This window comes from Lithobates pipiens, unplaced genomic scaffold, assembly GCF_037356315.1.
Source record: "Lithobates pipiens isolate NorthernLeopardFrog02 unplaced genomic scaffold, aLitPip1_a1.2 Scaffold_24, whole genome shotgun sequence".
Lineage (NCBI taxonomy): Eukaryota > Metazoa > Chordata > Amphibia > Anura > Ranidae > Lithobates > Lithobates pipiens.
Genome location: NW_027507786.1, coordinates 25,153,403 through 25,174,871, shown reverse-complemented (window position 1 = coordinate 25,174,871; position 21,469 = coordinate 25,153,403). Strand labels below are relative to the sequence as shown.

Below are 21,469 nucleotides of genomic sequence, written 5' to 3'. Positions count from 1 at the left end.
TGGAAGTCTTGATCAGATCAACCTTTTCCCTCAAGGAATGCTGCCAACCTTTCCAGCTTGCCACCTTGGCATCGGCATTCTCCAGCCTGTTCACCCAATTTGCTTGACCATAGTCACCTGGGCCAAATTCAATGCCTAGAGCTCTAATTTTTTGCTGGTGCTCCGGGAAGTCATCCGGGAGAACAAAGCTCTCACCTTCCACGCCCATCCAGAAAGCTTCACACTTGTCCTGGTTGACCTTTGAACCTGATGCCTCTGAATACTGCGTTATCACTGAGACCACCTCCTGCGCCTCCCCAGTCCCAGAGACAAAAACAGAAACATCATCAGCATAGGCCACAGCCTTCAAAGGAGGCTCACCAGTGATGCCCAAAGGTACCCCACACAATGGTCCATTCTCCAGCCTTCTAATGAAGGGGTCGATTGCAAACACATATAACAGAGGACTCAATGGGCACCCCTGATGCACACCCGAGCCGACCACAAAGGGTTGCCCGACCCAACCATTAACCAGAGGAAAGCTTTCAGCCCCTTTGTACAAAATCTTCAGCCAATCAATGAAACCCCCCTCCAGGCCATATCTGCCAAGAAGGAGCCATAAGAACTCATGATTAACCCTATCAAAGGCCTCAGCCTGATCCAATGTCAGCAAAAATTTACCCCAGCCAGCAGCCCTACAACGCTCCAAGGCCTCCCGGACAGCTAACACTGCTGAGAAAGTGCTTCTACCCTGGACCGAACAGTGCTGGTGGTGGGATAACAAACTGCCTGCCACTGGCGATAATCGCCAGAAAAAAATCTTTGCCAGTATCTTTCTATCGACATTAAAGTGGGGTGCCCCTTAAAAAAATACAAATAAAAGTCAGCTACAAATACTGCAGCTGCTGACTTTTAATAATCGGACACTTACCTGTCCCAGGGTCCATGATGAATTTTCATAATATTTTTTTTTTTTGGGGGGGGGAAACACCACTTTAAGAAGGCTAATGGGGCGCCAATTCTCAATCATCGAAGGATCTTTACCCTTTGACAGGAGGATCACTGCAGATTGCCTCATGAAGGGAGGGAGAGAATCCTCCGCCATTAAAAACCTCCGCCATTAAAAACCTCCGCAAGGTAGGGAGCCAGGATCGTCTTAAAACATTTATAAAATTCAGCTGTCAACCCATCTGGCCCTGGCGTTTTCTTGATGGCCAGTTTATCAATAGCCTGGACTACCTCATCTGCAGTGATTTCATCTGTCAAATTCATCAAAGGAACATTACTTTCCAGTCCTGGTGTAGGGTCCAAAAAACCCAACATCCTTGTCCGATCAAGGTTCCTTCCTCCCAGGAGATCGGCATAGTATGACCTGACCACCTCCAGGATCCCTGACCTAGACTTCGTCAGAGAGCCCGTACTGTCCTTCAGGCCATGGACCGTCTTAACTGCTACGCTCTGTTTATAGTTCTGTAAAGGTCAGGTGAATGGTATTTCCTGTAATCCCTCTCCAGAACCAAAGAGGCGTGCCGGTCATATTCATGTCTCCTAAGGAGGAGCTTCACCTCAGAGATCGCCCCAGAATCTCCTCCATTCGAAACAAGGCGGTCAAGTTTTCTCCGCAAACGCTTGTAGGTGATATACTTATCTTGCTGTTTCTTTCTTCCTATGGCCTTGAAAAGCCCAACAGTCCGCTGTTTTACAAGCTCCCACCATTCTGACTTGCTGTTGCAAAAGTCTAGGATCGTTACCTAAAAAAATCTTCAAAGGATTGTCTTACTCTCTCATCCTCCAGGAGGGCCGAATTCAATCTCCAGATACCCCTCCCCCTAGGTGGCATGTCTGAGGCATTCAGAGTCACAGATAGAATACAGTTATCAGAAAACTCCGCTGCCCGACACACAGGTGCCGAAAAAGCAGAGTCTCCCTTTAAAAAAAACCTATCTATCCTACTCTGACTACTACCTCGCTGAAAAGTGAACCCCGTGCTGTCTCGGCAATGCTTAATGTGCGCATCTACCAGACCTGCTTCCCTAACTATCGCATTGAGAAAAAGGGTGTCATAGCCCAACTTATCTCTGAAACCTCTCCTGTCTTTAGGCCTAGTAATGGTGTTGAAATCACCTCCAAAGATAACCTGCTGGGCCGTAAAAAGAAAAGGCTTAATCTTTGTAAAGAGGCATTTCCTGTCCCACTTCATCTGGGGACCATTGATGTTAATAAGGCGCAGGTCCTGCCCCCTCACACAGACGTCCAAGACCATGCATCTCCCAATCTCTACCTCAATTACCCGCCGGCATGTTACCATACCAGAAAAAAGGACTGCAACCCCGCTGAAAGGCTCGGCCGCAAGAGACCAAAATGAGGGACCACGTCTCCACTCCTTCTTTGCCAGATGTATATTGGCCAGACTATTCAGATGGGTCTCTTGCAAAAACAAAATTATGAGGTGCTCCCACCATCCCTGTGCTGTGATCATTATGAGGGGCTCCCACCATCCCTGTGCTGTGATCATTATAAGGGGCTCCCCCCATCCCTGTGCTGTGATCATTATGAGGGGCTCCCACCATCCCTGTGCTGTGATCATTATGAGGGGCCCCTCCCCCCATCCCTGTGCTGTGATCATTATGAGGGGCTCCCACCATCCCTGTGCTGTGATCATTATGAGGGGCTCCCACCATCCCTTTGCTGTGATCATTATGAGGGGCTCCCACCATCCCTGTGCTGTGATCATTATGAGGGGCCCCTCCCCCATCCCTGTGCTGTGATCATTATGAGGGGCTCCCCCCATCCCTGTGCTGTGATCATTATGAGGGGCTCCCACCATCCCTTTGCTGTGATCATTATGAGGGGCTCCCCCCATCCCTGTGCTGTGATCATTATGAGGGGCTCCCACCATCCCTGTGCTGTGATCATTATGAGGGGCTCCCCCCATCCCTGTGCTGTGATCATTATGAGGGGCTCCCACCATCCCTGTGCTGTGGTCATTATGAGGGGCCCCTCCCCCCATCCCTGTGCTGTGATCATTATGAGGGGCTCCCACCATCCCTGTGCTGTGATCATTATGAGGGGCCCCTCCCCCCATCCCTGTGCTGTGATCATTATGAGGCCCCCCATCCCTGTGCTGTGATCATTATGAGGGGCCCCTCCCCCCATCCCTGTGCTGTGATCATTATAAGGGGCTCCCACCATCCCTGTGCTGTGATCATTATAAAGGGGCTCCCCCATCCCTGTGCTGTGATCATTATGAGGAGCTCCCCCATCCCTGTGCTGTGATCATTATGAGGGGCTCCCCCCATCCCTGTGCTGTGATCATTATGAGGGGCCTCTCCCCCCATCCCTGTGCTGTGATCATTATGAGGGGCTCCGCACATCCATGTGCTGTGATCATTATGAGGGGCTCCCACCATCCCTGTGCTGTGATCATTATGAGGGGCTCCCCCCATCCCTGTGCTGTGATCATTATGAGGGGCCCCTCCCCCCCATCCCTGTGCTGTGATCATTATGAGGGGCTCCCACCATCCCTGTGCTGTGATCATTATGAGGGGCTCCCACCATCCCTGTGCTGTGATCATTATGAGGGGCCCCTCCCCCCATCCCTGTGCTGTGATCATTATGAGGCCCCCCCATCCCTGTGCTGTGATCATTATGAGGGGCCCCTCCCCCCATCCCTGTGCTGTGATCATTATGAGGGGCTCCCACTAGGGTTGCCACCTTTTCTTCAAACCAAACCCGAACACTTTAGCGGCACAAGGCACATTTTTTTCGTAGTATAGGATTATAAAAGACCTGGGACACCTTTGGGTGCCCCCTAAGGAAAGTGGTAATGCAGTGCGCTGTGGCAAACAGTGGGTGTGGCCAAACTGCTCTTACTAACATCATGCCCCCCCCAGTGATGCCAAACCTACCCTCAGAGAGCAGATCCCGAATGGCAACAGATTCTTGTGTTATTATCTAAGCTACTTGGGGAGCCACAGCCCAGTCTAAATAATGTGTCCGGATTTCAGGCAGACTGAAACCCGGACACAGGATTCCAAACCCGAACTGTCCGGGTGAATCCTGGACAGGTGGCAACCCTAGCTCCCACCATCCCTGTGCTGTGATCATTATGAGGGGCTCCCCCCATCCCTGTGCTGTGATCATTATGAGGGGCCCCTCCCCCCATCCCTGTGCTGTGATGACTTCCTGGTTTTGAACTTCATCATAACGAATAATTGTAATTAATGAAAATTGCTATTTTGTCCGATTCTGAGTCTCCCATCGACTACCAGTACAAGCATCCCACTGCCATAATTTTCCCATCCCCCACTCAGCAAAAGAAAATCTCTGATTGGTCAACAAAACACCCATCACGTTTCAGTTGTAACGGAATTTGGATCCAAAATTCGGCAACGAAATTTCGTATTTGTATAAAATTCGGAAGCTTAGAAATTCGTATTTCGGATCCTCTGGAATGTAGGAATCTTTGAAAATTCGTACGAAACGAACTGCACATTTCTAATATCTACAGAGTTTCCCGATCGTCTGTACAATCACTTCAGGTGCAAGAAAGTTATTGCATGTACAATACACACCGGTCTCCTGTATACAATATATCATCCGTACCGGTCTCCAGTATACAATATATCATCCATACCGGTCTCCTGTATACAATATATCATCCATACCGGTCTCCTGTATACAACATATCATCCATACCGGTCTCCTGTATACAATATATCATCCATACCGGTCTCCTGTATACAATATATCATCCGTACCGGTCTCCTGTATACAATATATCATCCATACCGGTCTCCTGTATACAATATATCATCCATACCGGTCTCCAGTATACAATATATCCTCCATACCGGTCTCCTGTATACAATATATCATCCGTACCGGTCTCCTGTATACAATATATCATCCATACCGGTCTCCTGTATACAATAAATCATCCGTACCGGTCTCCAGTATACAATATATCATCCATACCGGTCTCCTGTATACAATATATCATCCATACCGGTCTCCTGTATACAATATATCATCCATACTGGTCTCCTGTATACAATATATCATCCGTACCGGTCTCTTGTATACAATATATCATCCATACCGGTCTCCTGTATACAATATATCATCCATACCGGTCTCCTGTATACAATATATCATCCATACTGGTCTCCTCTATACAATGTATCCCCCATACCGGTCTCCTGTATACAATATATCATCCATACTGGTCTCCTGTATACAATATATCATCCATACCGGTCTCCTGTATACAATATATCATCCATACCGGTCTCCTGTATACAATATATCACCCGTACCGGTCTCCTGTATACAATATATCATCCGTACCGGTCTCCTGTATACAATATATCATCCGTACCGGTCTCCTTTATACAATATATCATCCATACCAGTCTCCTGTATACAATATATCCCCCATACCGGTCTCCTGTATACAATATATCCCCCATACCGGTCTCCTGTATACAATGTATCCCCATACCGGTCTCCTGTATACAATATATCATCCATACCGGTCTCCTGTATACAATGTATCCCCCATACCGGTCTCCTCTATACAATGTATCCCCCATACCGGTCTCCTGTATACAATATATCATCCATACCGGTCTCCTGTATACAATGTATCCCCCATACCGGTCTCTTGTATAGAATATATCATCCATACCGGTCTCCTCTATACAATGTATCATCCATACCGGTCTCCTCTATACAATGTATCCCCCATACCGGTCTCTTGTATAGAATATATCATCCATACCGGTCTCCTGTATACAATATATCATCCATACCGGTCTCCTGTATACAATATATCATCCATACCGGTCTCCTGTATACAATATATCATCCATACCGGTCTCCTGTATACAATGTATCCCCCATACCGGTCTCCTGTATACAATATATCATCCATACCGGTCTCCTGTATACAATGTATCCCCCATACCGGTCTCTTGTATAGAATATATCATCCATACCGGTCTCCTGTATACAATATATCATCCATACCGGTCTCCTGTATACAATATATCATCCATACCGGTCTCCTGTATACAATATATCATCCATACCGGTCTCCTGTATACAATGTATCCCCCATACCGGTCTCTTGTATAGAATATATCATCCATACCGGTCTCCTGTATACAATATATCCCCCATCCCGGTCTCCTGTATACAATGTATCCCCCATACCATTCTCCTGTATACAATGTATCATCCATACCGGTCTCCTGTATACAATATATCATCCATACCGGTCTCCTGTATACAATATATCATCCATACCGGTCTCCTGTATACAATATATCATCCATACCGGTCTCCTGTATACAATATATCATCCATACCGGTCTCCTGTATACAATGTATCCCCCATACCGGTCTCCTGTATACAATATATCATCCATACCGGTCTCCTGTATACAATATATCCCCCATCCCGGTCTCCTGTATACAATGTATCCCCCATACCATTCTCCTGTATACAATGTATCATCCATACCGGTCTCCTGTATACAATATATCATCCATACCGGTCTCCTGTATACAATGTATCCCCCATACCGGTCTCCTGTATACAATATATCATCCATACCGGTCTCCTGTATACAATATATCATCCATACCGGTCTCCTGTATACAATATATCATCCATACCGGTCTCCTGTATACAATATATCATCCATACCGGTCTCCTGTATACAATGTATCCCCCATACCGGTCTCCTGTATACAATATATCATCCATTCCGGTCTCCTGTATACAATGTATCCCCCATACCGGTCTCCTGTATACAATATATCATCCATACCGGTCTCCTGTATACAATATATCCCCCATACCGGTCTCTTGTATAGAATATATCATCCATACCGGTCTCCTGTATACAATATATCATCCATACCGGTCTCCTGTATACAATATATCATCCATACCGGTCTCCTGTATACAATATATCATCCATACCGGTCTCCTGTATACAATGTATCCCCCATACCGGTCTCTTGTATAGAATATATCATCCATACCGGTCTCCTGTATACAATATATCCCCCATCCCGGTCTCCTGTATACAATGTATCCCCCATACCATTCTCCTGTATACAATGTATCATCCATACCGGTCTCCTGTATACAATATATCATCCATACCGGTCTCCTGTATACAATATATCATCCATACCGGTCTCCTGTATACAATGTATCCCCCATACCGGTCTCCTGTATACAATATATCATCCATACCGGTCTCCTGTATACAATATATCATCCATACCGGTCTCCTGTATACAATATATCATCCATACCGGTCTCCTGTATACAATATATCATCCATACCGGTCTCCTGTATACAATGTATCCCCCATACCGGTCTCCTGTATACAATATATCATCCATACCGGTCTCCTGTATACAATGTATCCCCCATACCGGTCTCCTGTATACAATATATCATCCATACCGGTCTCCTGTATACAATATATCCCCCATACCGGTCTCTTGTATAGAATATATCATCCATACCGGTCTCCTGTATACAATATATCATCCATACCGGTCTCCTGTATACAATATATCATCCATACCGGTCTCCTGTATACAATATATCATCCATACCGGTCTCCTGTATACAATGTATCCCCCATACCGGTCTCTTGTATAGAATATATCATCCATACCGGTCTCCTGTATACAATATATCCCCCATCCCGGTCTCCTGTATACAATGTATCCCCCATACCATTCTCCTGTATACAATGTATCATCCATACCGGTCTCCTGTATACAATATATCATCCATACCGGTCTCCTGTATACAATATATCATCCATACCGGTCTCCTGTATACAATATATCATCCATACCGGTCTCCTGTATACAATGTATCCCCCATACCGGTCTCCTGTATACAATATATCATCCATACCGGTCTCCTGTATACAATGTATCCCCCATCCCGGTCTCCTGTATACAATGTATCCCCCATACCATTCTCCTGTATACAATGTATCATCCATACCGGTCTCCTGTATACAATATATCATCCATACCGGTCTCCTGTATACAATGTATCCCCCATACCAGTCTCCTGTGTACAAAATATCATCCATACCGGTCTCCTGTATACAATATATCATCCATACCGGTCTCCTGTATACAATATATCATCCATACCGGTCTCTTGTATACAATGTATCCCCCATACCGGTCTCCTGTATACAATATATCATCCATACCGGTCTCCTCTATACAATGTATCATCCATACCGGTCTCCAGTATACAATGTATCCCCCATACCGGTCTCCTGTATACAATATATCATCCGTACCGGTCTCCTGTTTACAATATATCATCCATACCGGTCTCCTGTATACAATATATCATCCATACCGGTCTCCTGTATACATTATATATCATCCGTACCGGTCTCCTCTATACAATGTATCCCCCATACCGCTCTCCTGTATACAATATATCATCCATACCGGTCTCCTGTATACAATATATCATCCATACCGGTGTCCTCTATACATTGTATCCCCCATACCGGTCTCCTGTATACAATATATCATCCATACCGGTGTCCTCTATACAATGTATCCCCCATACCGGTCTCCTGTATACAATGTATCCCCCATACCGGTCTCCTGTATACAATATATCATCCATACCGGTCTCCTGTATACAATATATCATCCACACTGTTCTCCTGTATACAATATGTCATCCACACCGGTCTCCTGTATACAATATATCATCCATACCGGTCTCCTGTATACAATGTATTCCCCATACCGGTCTCCTGTATACAATATATCATCCATACCGGTCTCCTGTATACAATATATCATCCACACCGGTCTCCTGTATACAATATATCCCCATACCAGTCTCCTGTATACAATGTATAATCCATACCGGTCTCCTGTATAAAATATATCATCCATACCGGTCTCCTGTATACAATATATCATCCACACTGTTCTCCTGTATACAATATGTCATCCACACCGGTCTCCTGTATACAATATATCATCCATACCGGTCTCCTGTATACAATGTATTCCCCATACCGGTCTCCTGTATACAATATATCATCCATACCGGTCTCCTGTATACAATATATCATCCACACCGGTCTCCTGTATACAATATATCCCCCATACCAGTCTCCTGTATACAATATATCCCCCATACCGGTCTCCTGTATACAATATATCATCCATACCGGTCTCCTGTATACAATATATCCCCATACCAGTCTCCTATACCGGTCTCCTGTATAAAATATATCATCCATACCGGTCTCCTGTATACAATATATCATCCACACTGTTCTCCTGTATACAATATGTCATCCACACCGGTCTCCTGTATACAATATATCATCCATACCGGTCTCCTGTATACAATGTATTCCCCATACCGGTCTCCTGTATACAATATATCATCCATACTGGTCTCCTGTATACAATATATCATCCACACCGGTTTCCTGTATACAATATATCCCCCATACCAGTCTCCTGTATACAATATATCCCCCATACCGGTCTCCTGTATACAATATATCATCCATACCGGTCTCCTCTATACAATGTATCCCCCATGCCAGTCTCCTGTATACAATGTATCCCCCATACTGGTCTCCTGTATACAATATATCATCCATACCGGTCTCCTCTATACAATGTACCCCCCATACCGGTCTCCTGTATACAATGTATCCCCCATACTGGTCTCCTGTATACAATATATCATCCATACCGGTCTCCTCTATACAATGTATCCCCCATACCGGTCTCCTGTATACAATGTATCCCCCATACTGGTCTCCTGTATACAATATATCATCCATACCGGTCTCCTCTATACAATGTACCCCCCATACCGGTCTCCTGTATACAATGTATCCCCCATACTGGTCACCTGTATACAATATATCATTCATACCGGTCTCCTCTATACAATGTATCCCCCAAACCAGTCTCCTGTATACAATGTATCCCCCATACTGGTCACCTGTATACAATATATCATTCATACCGGTCTCCTCTATACAATGTATCCCCCAAACCAGTCTCCTGTATACAATGTATCCCCCATACCGGTCTCCTGTATACAATGTATCCCCCATACCAGTCTCCTGTATACAATGTATCATCCATACCGGTCTCCTCTATACAATGTATCCCCCATACCAGTCTCCTGTATACAATGTATCCCACATACCGGTCTCCTGTATACAATATATCATCCATACCGGTCTCCTGTATACAATGTATCCCCCATACCGGTCTCCTGTATACAATGTATCCCCCATACCAGTCTCCTGTATACAATGTATCCCCCATACCGGTCTCCTGTATACAATGTATCCCCCATACCGGTCTCCTGTATACAATGTATCATCCATACCGGTCTCCTCTATACAATGTATCCCCCATACCAGTCTCCTGTATACAATGTATCCCACATACCGGTCTCCTGTATACAATATATCATCCATACCAGTCTCCTGTATACAATGTATCCCCCATACTGGTCTCCTGTATACAATGTATCCCCCATACCAGTCTCCTGTATACAATGTATCCCCCATACCGGTCTCCTGTATACAATGTATCCCCCATACCGGTCTCCTGTATACAATGTATCATCTATACCAGTCTCCTGTATACAATATATTCCCCATACCGGTCTCCTGTATACAATGTATCATCCATACCGGTCTTCTGTATACAATGTATCCCCATACCAGTCTCCTGTATACAATGTATCCCCCATACCAGTCTCCTGTATACAATGTATCCCCCATACCGGTCTCCTGTATACAATGTATCCCCCATACCGGTCTCCTGTATACAATATATCATCCACACTGTTCTCCTGTATACAATATATCATCCACACCGGTCTCCTGTATACAATATATCATCCATACCGGTCTCCTGTATACAATATATCATCCATACCGGTCTCCTGTATACAATATATCATCCACACTGTTCTCCTGTATACAATATATCATCCACACCGGTCTCCTGTATACAATATATCATCCATACCGGTCTCCTGTATACAATATATCATCCATACTGGTCATTTGTATACAATGTATCCCCCATACCGGTCTCCGGTATACAATGTATCATCCATACAAGTCTCCTGTATACAATGTATTCCCCATACCAGTCTCCTGTATACAATGTATCCCCCATACCGGTTTCCTGTATACAATGTATCCCCCATACCGGTCTCCTGTATACAATGTATCACCATACCGGTCTCCTGTATACAATATATCATCCATACCGGTCTCCTGTATACAATGTATCCCCATACCGGTCTCCTGTATACAATGTATTCCCCATACTGGTCTCCTGTATACAATGTATGCCCCATACCAGTCTCCTGTATACAATGTATCCCCCATACCAGTCTCCTGTATACAATATATCATCCACACCGGTCTCCTATATACAATATATCATCCATACCGGTCTCCTATATACAATATATCATCCACACTGTTCTCCTGTATACAATATATCATCCACACCGGTCTCCTGTATACAATATATCATCTATACCGGTCTCCTGTATACATGGTATCCCCCATACCGGTCTCCTGTATACAATGTATCCCCCATACCAGTCTCCTGTATACAATATATCATCCATACCGGCCTCCTGTATACAATGTATCCCCCATACCCGTCTCCTGTATACAATATATCATCCATACCCGTCTCCTGTATACAATGTATCCCCCATACCGATCTCCTGTATACAATGTATCCCCCATACCGGTCTCCTGTATACAATATATCCTCCATACCGGTCTCCTGTAAACAATATATCATCCATACCGGTCTCCTGTATCGGTCTCCTGTATACAATATATCATCCATACCGGTCTCCTGTATACAATATATCCCCCCTACCGGTCTCCTGTATACAATATATTCCCCATACCGGTCTCCTGTATACAATATATCAGCCATACCGGTCTCCTCTATACAATGTATCCCCCAATACCGGTCTCCTGTATACAATGTATCCCCCATACTGGTCTCCTGTATACAATATATCATCCATACCGTCTCCTGTATACAATGTATCCCCCATACCGGTCTCCTGTATACAATGTATCCCCCATACTGGTCTCCTGTATACAATATATCATCCATACCGGTCTCCTGTACACTATATATCATCCACACCGGTCTCCTGTATACAATATATCCCCCATACCGGTCTCCTGTATACAATGTATCATCCATACCGGTCTTCTGTATACAATGTATCCCCCATACCAGTCTCCTGTATACAATGTATCCCCCATACTGGTCTCCTGTATACAATGTATCCCCCATACCAGTCTCCTGTATACAATATATCATCCCCACTGGTCTCCTGTATACAATGTATCCCCGATACCGGTCTCCTGTATACACTGTATCCCCCATACTGGTCTCCTGTATACAATGTATCCCCCATACCAGTCTCCTGTATACAATATATCATCCACACCGGTCTCCTGTATACAATATATCATCCATACCAGTCTTCTGTATACAATATATCCCCCATACCAGTCTTCTGTATACAACATATCATCCATACCGGTCTTCTGTATACAATATATCATCCATACCAGTCTCCTGTATACAATGTATCCCCCATACTGGTCTCCTGTATACAATGTATCCCCCATACTGGTCTCCTGCATACAATGTATCCCCCATACTGGTCTCCTGTATACAATGTATCCCCCATACCAGTCTCCTGTATACAATATATCATCCATACCGGTCTCCTGTATACAATGTATCCCCCATACTGGTCTCCTGTATACAATGTATTCCCAATACTGGTCTCCTGTATACAATGTATCCCCCATACCGGTCTCCTGTATACAATGTATCATCCATACCGGTCTCCTGTGTACAATATATCATCCATACCGGTCTCCTGTATACAATATATCATCCACACCGGTCTCCTGTATACAATATATCATCCATACCGGTCTCCTGTATACAATGTATCCCCCATACTGGTCTCCTGTATACAATGTATTCCCAATACTGGTCTCCTGTATACAATGTATCCCCCATACCGGTCTCCTGTATACAATGTATCATCCATACCGGTCTCCTGTGTACAATATATCATCCATACCGGTCTCCTGTATACAATATATCATCCACACCGGTCTCCTGTATACAATATATCATCCACACCGGTCTCCTGTATACAATATATCATCCATACCGGTCTCCTCTATACAATGTATCCCCCAATACCGGTCTCCTGTATACAATGTATCCCCCATACCGGTCTCCTGTATACAATATATCATCCATACCGGTCTCCTGTATACAATGTATCCCCCATACCGGTCTCCTGTATACAATGTATCCCCCATACCAGTCTCCTGTATACAATGTATCATCCATACCGGTCTCCTGTATACAATATATCCCCCATACCGGTCTCCTGTATACAATGTATCCCCCATACCGGTCTTCTGTATACAATGTATGCCCCATACCGGTCTCTTGTATATTTTGCAGTATACAGTATATACTCCCCTCTCATGGTCCTCTATACACCATATAGTATACAGTATATACTCCCCTCTCATGGTCCTCTATACACCATGCAGTATACAGTATATACTCCTGGCTCAGTGAATATTTATGGATATGAATTCAGTGTGCGGATAATCTGCAGAAATGTGGAATCAGAGCGTGCGCTGCCAGCTGAGGCTCTGTTACCATGGAAACTGCAGTAACAGTCCGTTGTCAGCTTCATGACAAATCTCAGGAATACACAGTGATGTGTCTGTACACCTCGAGTATATACTCTATATACCTCTTCTAGGGGTACGCAACCCCAAATCCTCAGTAATATAATCACTGCAAACAGGATATTATCTGTGTATATGGGGGTCAGTGATGTACAGTAAATACAGTATGTGACAAAAGTAAGTACACCCCTCAGTGACATGTCTTCTCTCTTTTCATGTGACAACACTGAAGAAATGACACTTGTCTACAATGTAAAGTAGTGAGTGTACAGCTTGTATAACAGTGTAAATTTCCTGTCCCCTCAAAATAACTCAACACACAGCCATTAATGTCTAAACCGCTGGCAACAAAAGTCAGTACACCCCTAAGTGAAAATGCCCAAAGTGTCAATATTTTGTGTGGCCGCAATTATTTTCCAGCACTGCCTTCACCCTCTTGGGCATGGAGGTCACCAGAGCTTCACAGGTTGTCACTGCAGTCCTCTTCCCCTCCCCCATGATGGCATTACGGAGCTGGTGGATGTTGTAGACCTTGCGCTCCTCCACCTTCCGTTTGAAGATGTCCCACAGATGATCAATAGGGTTTAGGTCTGGAGACATGCTTGGCCAGTCCATCACCTTCACCCTCAGCTTCTTTAGTAAGGCAGTGGTGGTGTTGGAGGTGTGTTTGGGGTGGTTATCATGTTGGAATACTGCCCTGCGGCCCAGTCTCTGAAGGGAGGGGATCATGCTCTGTTTCAGTATGTCACAGTACATGTTGGCATTCATGGTCCCCTCAATGATCTGTAGCCCCCCAGTGCCGGCAGCACTCATGCAGCTCCAGACCATGACACTCCCACCACCATGCCTGACTGTAGACAAGACAGACTTGTCTTTGTCCTCCTCACCTGGTTGCCCCCACACACGTCATCCCCCATACTGGTCGCATGGCCCCCGTTCCCCAAAGCACCCCCGGCGGACTAGCGCAAAGATGGCCGGATTGTCCGGGCAGACAATTTTTGAGTCAAAACTACTTTCTAAGTCTGCCGGACTTTTGGGGAAAAAAAGTCTGCCGGAGCCCACACACGGGCGGATTGTCCAGCGGACTCTGATAGTCTGATCGTGTGTACATGGCATAACGAGTTACATGACGTAGGGGAGGGAAAATGGCTAATTGGGCCCAATTTGGAGATTTTCACTTAGGGGTGTACTGACTTTTGTTGCCAGCGGTTTAGACATTAATGGCTGTGTGTTGAGTTATTTTGAGGGGACAGGAAATTTACACTGTTATACAAGCTGTACACTCACTACTTTACATTGTAGACAAGTGTCATTTCTTCAGTGTTGTCACATGAAAAGAGAGAAGAAATGTCACTGAGGGGTGTACTTACTTTTGTCAGATACGGTGTGTATATGGGGGATCGGTGATGTATATGATGTGTGTATATGGGGGATCAGTGATGTATATGATGTGTGTATATAGGGGATCGGTGATGTATATGATGTGTGTATATGGGGGATCAGTGATGTATATGATGTGTGTATATAGGGGATCGGTGATGTATATGATGTGTGTATATGGGGGATCGGTGATGTATATTATGTGTGTATATGGGGGGATCGGTGATGTATATGATCTGTGTATATGGGGGATCGGTGATGTATATGATGTGTGTATATGGGGGATCGGTGATGTATATTATGTGTGTATATGGGGGATCGGTGATGTATATGATCTGTGTATATGAGGGATCGGTGATGTATATGATGTGTGTATATGGGGGATCGGTGATGTATATGATCTGTGTATATGAGGGATTGGTGATGTATATGATGTGTGTATATGAGGGATCAGTGATGTATATGATGTGTGTATATGGGGGATCAGTGATGTATATGATCTGTGTATATGAGGGTTCGGTGATGTATATGATGTGTATATTTGGGGGATTAGTGATGTACGTGATCTGTGTATATTGTGTATGGGTGCAGCGTATGGTAAATTTCCTGTGTATATATATATATATATAGTACATTAGGTGTCCTGGCTGTGTTTAGTCGGTCACACCTGATACGTGGTGCTTCATCAGGTGGATGATTGATCAGCTCTCATGGTCTACCATTGGTTGAAGAGAAGAAAGGGGCTCCTATTTATCCAGAAAACTTCTTCTGAGTTAATTCACAAGAAAGAAGAAACAAGCAGAGACCTAAGAATACAAGCCACAGGCAGAGAGGATTCTGGGAAGGCAGTTGGGTTCAATTGCTTTCCAACCATTTCTGATCCAAACTAGAAGGACACTTCCAGTATTTAAAAGATTCCTCGATGGAGCAGAATACATAACATAGACAATATCATTGTCTGGAGGAAGATGGAGCACGGCACCGCGCTAGAAAAACCTCTTCTATTCATTTGTCTGACGGAGATACATTATAACAGTTTACAGTAAAGTAGTGAAATCTTCATGTCGGGGGAGGGGTTCCACACTGTGACAGTGCCTAGGCACCCTCCATTTTTCCATCCTCAGAGGAGCTTATTAGGACTGACATAATCAGAGCCATATCCAGCCCACTCCTGTCTCTGATCACTGATTACATTGATTGTACCATCATGGAGAGGGACCTAGAACACAACAATCCGCACTATCATCGCTTGCTCCTCTCTAACATGGATGCTGCTTCACAGCCACTCGTTGCTGAAGAATGAATGGAAAGGTGGATTTGGGCAAAACAGCAGCTTCAGAATGTTCACTGTCAATGCTACATAATTTACAAATGTATCGTCTTACTATTAAGGTTTCCTGACTTTAGGTCCGCTTTAATTCACTAACTCAAATATAAATAAACCAGAGTGTGGGTTATCTAGGAAGGGTTTGCTGGATAACCCATATATAATGGCAGAAGCTCCTGATGCACAGACTTCTTCCATATGTAAAATTACTATTTCAGTGCTCTAATTGCAATACTCTCCTTCCCCAAAAGGGCTCTATAAGCCTCACATTGCCATATGCTCCGTTTCTGTCAAACATCCTCCAAATGTAACTAAGATTGGACACCACTTTTTATCAAATAAATGTTTGTAATAGAGACTTGTATGTTCCCTATCCAGTTAGTGGGGACTTGCGTGTTCCCCATTCAGTTAGTGGGGACTTGCGTGTTCTCCATTCAGTTAGTGGAGACTTGCGTGTTCTCCATTCAACTAGTGGAGGCTTGCGTGTTCTCCGTCCAACTAGCAGAGACTTGTATGTTCTTCTTCCAACTAATGGAGACGTGTATGTTCTCTGTCCAGCCGGTGAAGACACATATGTTCTCCTTCCAGCCAGTGGAGACACGTATGTTCTCCGTCCAGCCGATGGAGACGCGTATGTTCTCCGTCCAGCCGGTGGAGATGCGTATGTTCTCCGTCCCGCCGGTGGAGACGCGTATGTTCTCCGTCCAGCCGGTGAAGACGCGTATGTTCTCCGTCCAGCCGATGGAGACGCGTATGTTCTCCGTCCAGCCGGTGGAGACGCGTATGTTCTCCATCCCACCGGTGGAGACGCGTATGTTCTCCGTCCAGCCGGTGGAGACGCGTATGTTCTCCGTCCAGCCGGTGGAGACGCGTATGTTCTCCGTCCAGCCGGTGGAGACGTGTATGTTCTCCTTCCAGCCGGTGGAGACGCGTATGTTCTCCGTCCAGCCGGTGGAGACGCGTATGTTCTCCGTCCAGCCGATGGAGACGCGTATGTTCTCGGTCCAGCCGGTGGAGACGCGTATGTTCTCGGTCCAGCCGGTGGAGACGCGTATGTTCTCTGTCCAGCCGGTGGAGACGCGTATGTTCTCGGTCCAGCCGGTGGAGACGCGTATGTTCTCCGTCCAGCCGGGGGAGACGCGTATGTTCTCCGTCCAGCCGGGGGAGACGCGTATGTTCTCCGTCCAGCCGGTGGAGACGCGTATGTTCTCCGTCCAGCCGGTGGAGTCGCGTATGTTCTCCGTCCAGCCGATGGAGACGCGTATGTTCTCCGTCCAGCCGGTGGAGACGCGTATGTTCTCCGTCCAGCCGGTGGAGACGCGTATGTTCTCCGTCCAGCCGGTGGAGACGCGTATGTTCTCCGTCCAGCCGGTGGAGACGCGTATGTTCTCCGTCCCGCCGGTGGAGACGCGTATGTTCTCCGTCCAGCCGGTGGAGACGCGTATGTTCTCCGTCCAGCCAATGGAGACTCGTATGTTCTCCGTCCAGCCAATGGAGACTCGTATGTTCTCCGTCAAGCAGGTGGAGACACGTATGTTCTCCGTTCGCCCGGTGGAGACGCGTATGTTCTCCGTCCGGCCAGAGGAGACGCGTATGTTCTCCGTCCGGCCGGTGGAGACGCGCATGTTCTCCGTCCGGCCGGTGGAGACGCGCATGTTCTCCGTCCGGCCAGTGGAGACGTGCATGTTCTCCGTCCGGCCGGTGGAGACGCTTATGTTCTCCTTCTGGCTAGTGGAGACATGTATGTTCTCCATCCAGCCGGTGGAGACGCGTATGTTCTCCCTCTGGCTAGTGGACACGTGTATGTTCTCCATACGGCTACGCCAGTGGAGACGTGTATGTTCTCTATTCAGCTAGGGGAGACTTCTATGTCCTCCATCTGGTCAATTTATGTTCTAAATCTGGATACTGGTGATTTGTAGAATTTCTCTCTAGCTACCGAGGGCCTACATGCTCTCACTCTACTGAAAACATGCATATCCTCTCTGTCAGTGCTATAGGTTTTTGAGACCGGAATTTTCTTTACTAGGGCACTGAATATTGTATCTAGGTACTGGATACTTGTATACTCTTTTTGGCAGGTATTTTCTACCTTCAGCAGCCCTGTTCTATTTTACCTGCAGTGGAAAAATGTTACAATGCTACAAAAGCTATTATGAGATACTGTATGTGGGGACGAACCACATGTCACCCCTGACCTCCTTGCAGCTAGTCTTAGATTGTGTGGAAAGGATAACCTGCTGCTGCTGTGATACTCTTCTCAAAGGCAGAAGACACTTTGCCCCTCCGTGGCTCTGCCCCCTTACTGAGACATGGAAAAGGGCTGTGCAGGCTGCTTGTCATTGACTGGCAGCAAGGAATAACCTTCAGCAAGGTTGTTGATTATCTTCAGCAGCTGCCAGCTGTGAAACCAGGACCAGCATAGAAGCTATCAGTACCAGTAAGTTCTGTATAATACAAAGTGACTTAAATCATCTTCTGTCACCTGTGTTCTCATTGGGAAGAGCATTGTTAGTGTCATTGTGGCAAACAGTGATTTGGTAGCAAGCCATGCAGACAGCACCTGTTCAGCTGATGGCGAACTTGCAGGCAAAGAATGATGGCATTTAGTATCGGCTTCGCTAAGATAACTCTTCCGTACCTACCTGATATTGTGCACCCCAAGCTCTCCCTTAGTACTTTCACCCCTAAGTTCCTCTGAGGACTGTGTACCCCCAACTCTCCCTTGGCACTACCCCTACACCTCCGATCCACCTAGTACTTCAAACCACAAGTTAAATGCAGTTCTGTTCACCCTCTTGCTTCCCCTAAAGTATACAGTCTGAACCCCCCCTTGTCCCCCCCCCCCCCCGCCCACCTCCACAATTGCGTTGAGTGACACCTGATGATGAGCAGCGGTCAGCGGAGCCTGAAGGTTGCAGAGACATAACAAAGTCATTATCCTCCCCCTCAATCACTCACTTACTGAGTGGAGAAAGCCATACATGTTTCCAGCAGCCATTGTGGCTCCAGTAAAAGTCTGAATCAATCATACATTACAGAATGGGCAAGGGATGGGGCACATTATGGGCACTGCAACTTACCCTGGCAAATCTAGATGAGTAAGGGTCTTCAAAAAGGGCCCAAATCCGTGGCTGCCACCTTCTCCAGAAGCCTCCAGGTTTACCATCAGGAGAGTCACTAAGGGCCAATCTCTTGGTCATCTCTAACTCTTCTTCTCCATCCCCTGAGTCACCAGTGCCATCCACATCACCCTCTTCTACACTGCTTTCCACTGGACCTCCACCAAAACTGTCCAGAGCCTCCTCTGCCTCCCGGTGCTGCCTGTAGGTCATCCAGCAGCAGGGCTCTACATCTGTTTCATCGATGCCCCAGAATGCCAACTCCTCCTCATACAGAGGGCCACATACATCTGCTGGGCAGTGCAGCTTTCCAGTTCGGTAATAATTAAGTATGTGGGCAAAAACCCCAGGATGGCGATCAAAGAAGAACTCATCAGTCCGAGGGTCATAGTCAAAGTGGCTGTGGGCATCAGGCTCTGCCAACCATGCTAGCCTGGTGCCTGGTAGAGTGCGGAGGGTGCTACGATAGGTCTGGTGTCGTGTTCCTCCTACGTTGATCACGATCCGGTCTGTCTCGTCTCCTTGGCCCATGACGGGTGTAAGGGGCACTCATCTGTCCCAGAGTGGGTGCTATTGACAACTCAGTTTTCTTGCCATGCCATCCTGATGTGCAGCTATTGCTGAACGACCAGTCTCTCCATCCACATCACACCTCCAAACAAATCTCCTTCAGTCACATCAAACCCCCCCCAAGGGACCACTTCCCAGTCACATCATCTCCAGATGTGGTGCTGAAGGGACAGCTCTCCAGTCTTTTCACCCCCAGATGTGGTGCTGAAGGGACACCTCTCCGGTCCTTGTACCCCCAGATGTGGTGCTGAAGGGACAGCTCTCCAGTCTTTTCACCCCCAGATGTGCTGCTGAAGGGACACCTCTCCGGTCCTTGTACCCCCAGATGTGGTGCTGAAGGGACACCTCTCCGGTCCTTGTACCCCCAGATGTGCTGCTGAAGGGACACCTCTCCGGTCCTTGTACCCCCAGATGTGCTGCTGAAGGGACACCTCTCCGGTCCTTGTACCCCCAGATGTGGTGCTGAAGGGACACCTCTTTAATCCTTGTACCCCCAGATGTGGTGCTGAAGGGACACCTCTCCAATCCTTGTACCCCCAGATGTGGTGCTGAAGGGACACCTCTCCAATCCTTGTACCCCCAGATGTGGTGCTGAAGGGACACCTCTCCAATCCTTGTACCCCCAGATGTGGTGCTGAAGGGACACCTCTCCAATCCTTGTACCCCCAGATGTGGTGCTGAAGGGACACCTCTCCAATCCTTGTACCCCCAGATGTGGTGCTGAAGGGACAGCTCTCCCGTCCTTGTACCCCCAGATGTGCTGCTGAAGGGATAGCTCTCCGGTCTATGGTGCTGAAGGGACAGCTCCCGGTCTATGGTGCTGAAGGGACAGCTCCCGGTCACATTATTGTTCTGTATGGTGCTGAAGGGACAGCTCCCGGTCACATTATTGTTCTGTATGGTGCTGAAGGGACAGCTCCCGGTCACATTATTGTTCTGGATGGTGCTGAAGGGACAGCTCCCGGTCACGGTATTGTTCGGTATGTTTCTCCCGATCACAGAGCAGGAGATAGCGCTGCAGCTGGAGGAGAAAGCTCTGAGCAACAGAGTGCGCAGGCGCAATGTCTTCCTAGAAATGCACATTTGCTGGGGTCCTAGTGCTGCCTTGTCACAGCCCTATCATCACATGGGGGGGGGGGGGGGGGGGTATTATCTGTCTGGGGGAGCTGATTGTTCTCTCTATATGGGGGGGGGGGGGTATTATCTGTCTGGGGGAGCTGATTGTTCTCTCTATATGGGGGGGGGG

The 21,469-nt window shown here is 46.6% G+C and overlaps 1 protein-coding gene across 4 annotated transcripts in view; it reads right to left on the bottom strand.

The window, feature by feature from the left end:
- The window catches only part of KCNC1 (potassium voltage-gated channel subfamily C member 1), a 261,907-nt gene extending 240,645 nt beyond the window's left edge, over positions 1-21,262 (bottom strand). For all 4 annotated transcript variants that reach the window (XM_077453715.1, XM_077453716.1, XM_077453717.1 and 1 more), the window contains exon 1: positions 19,615-21,262. In XM_077453715.1, coding sequence (XP_077309841.1) covers positions 19,615-20,184 — 570 coding nt within the window. In that variant the 5' untranslated portion in view covers positions 20,185-21,262. The remainder of the gene's footprint in view (positions 1-19,614) is intronic.
- Between the last annotated feature and the right edge of the window lie 207 nt (positions 21,263-21,469).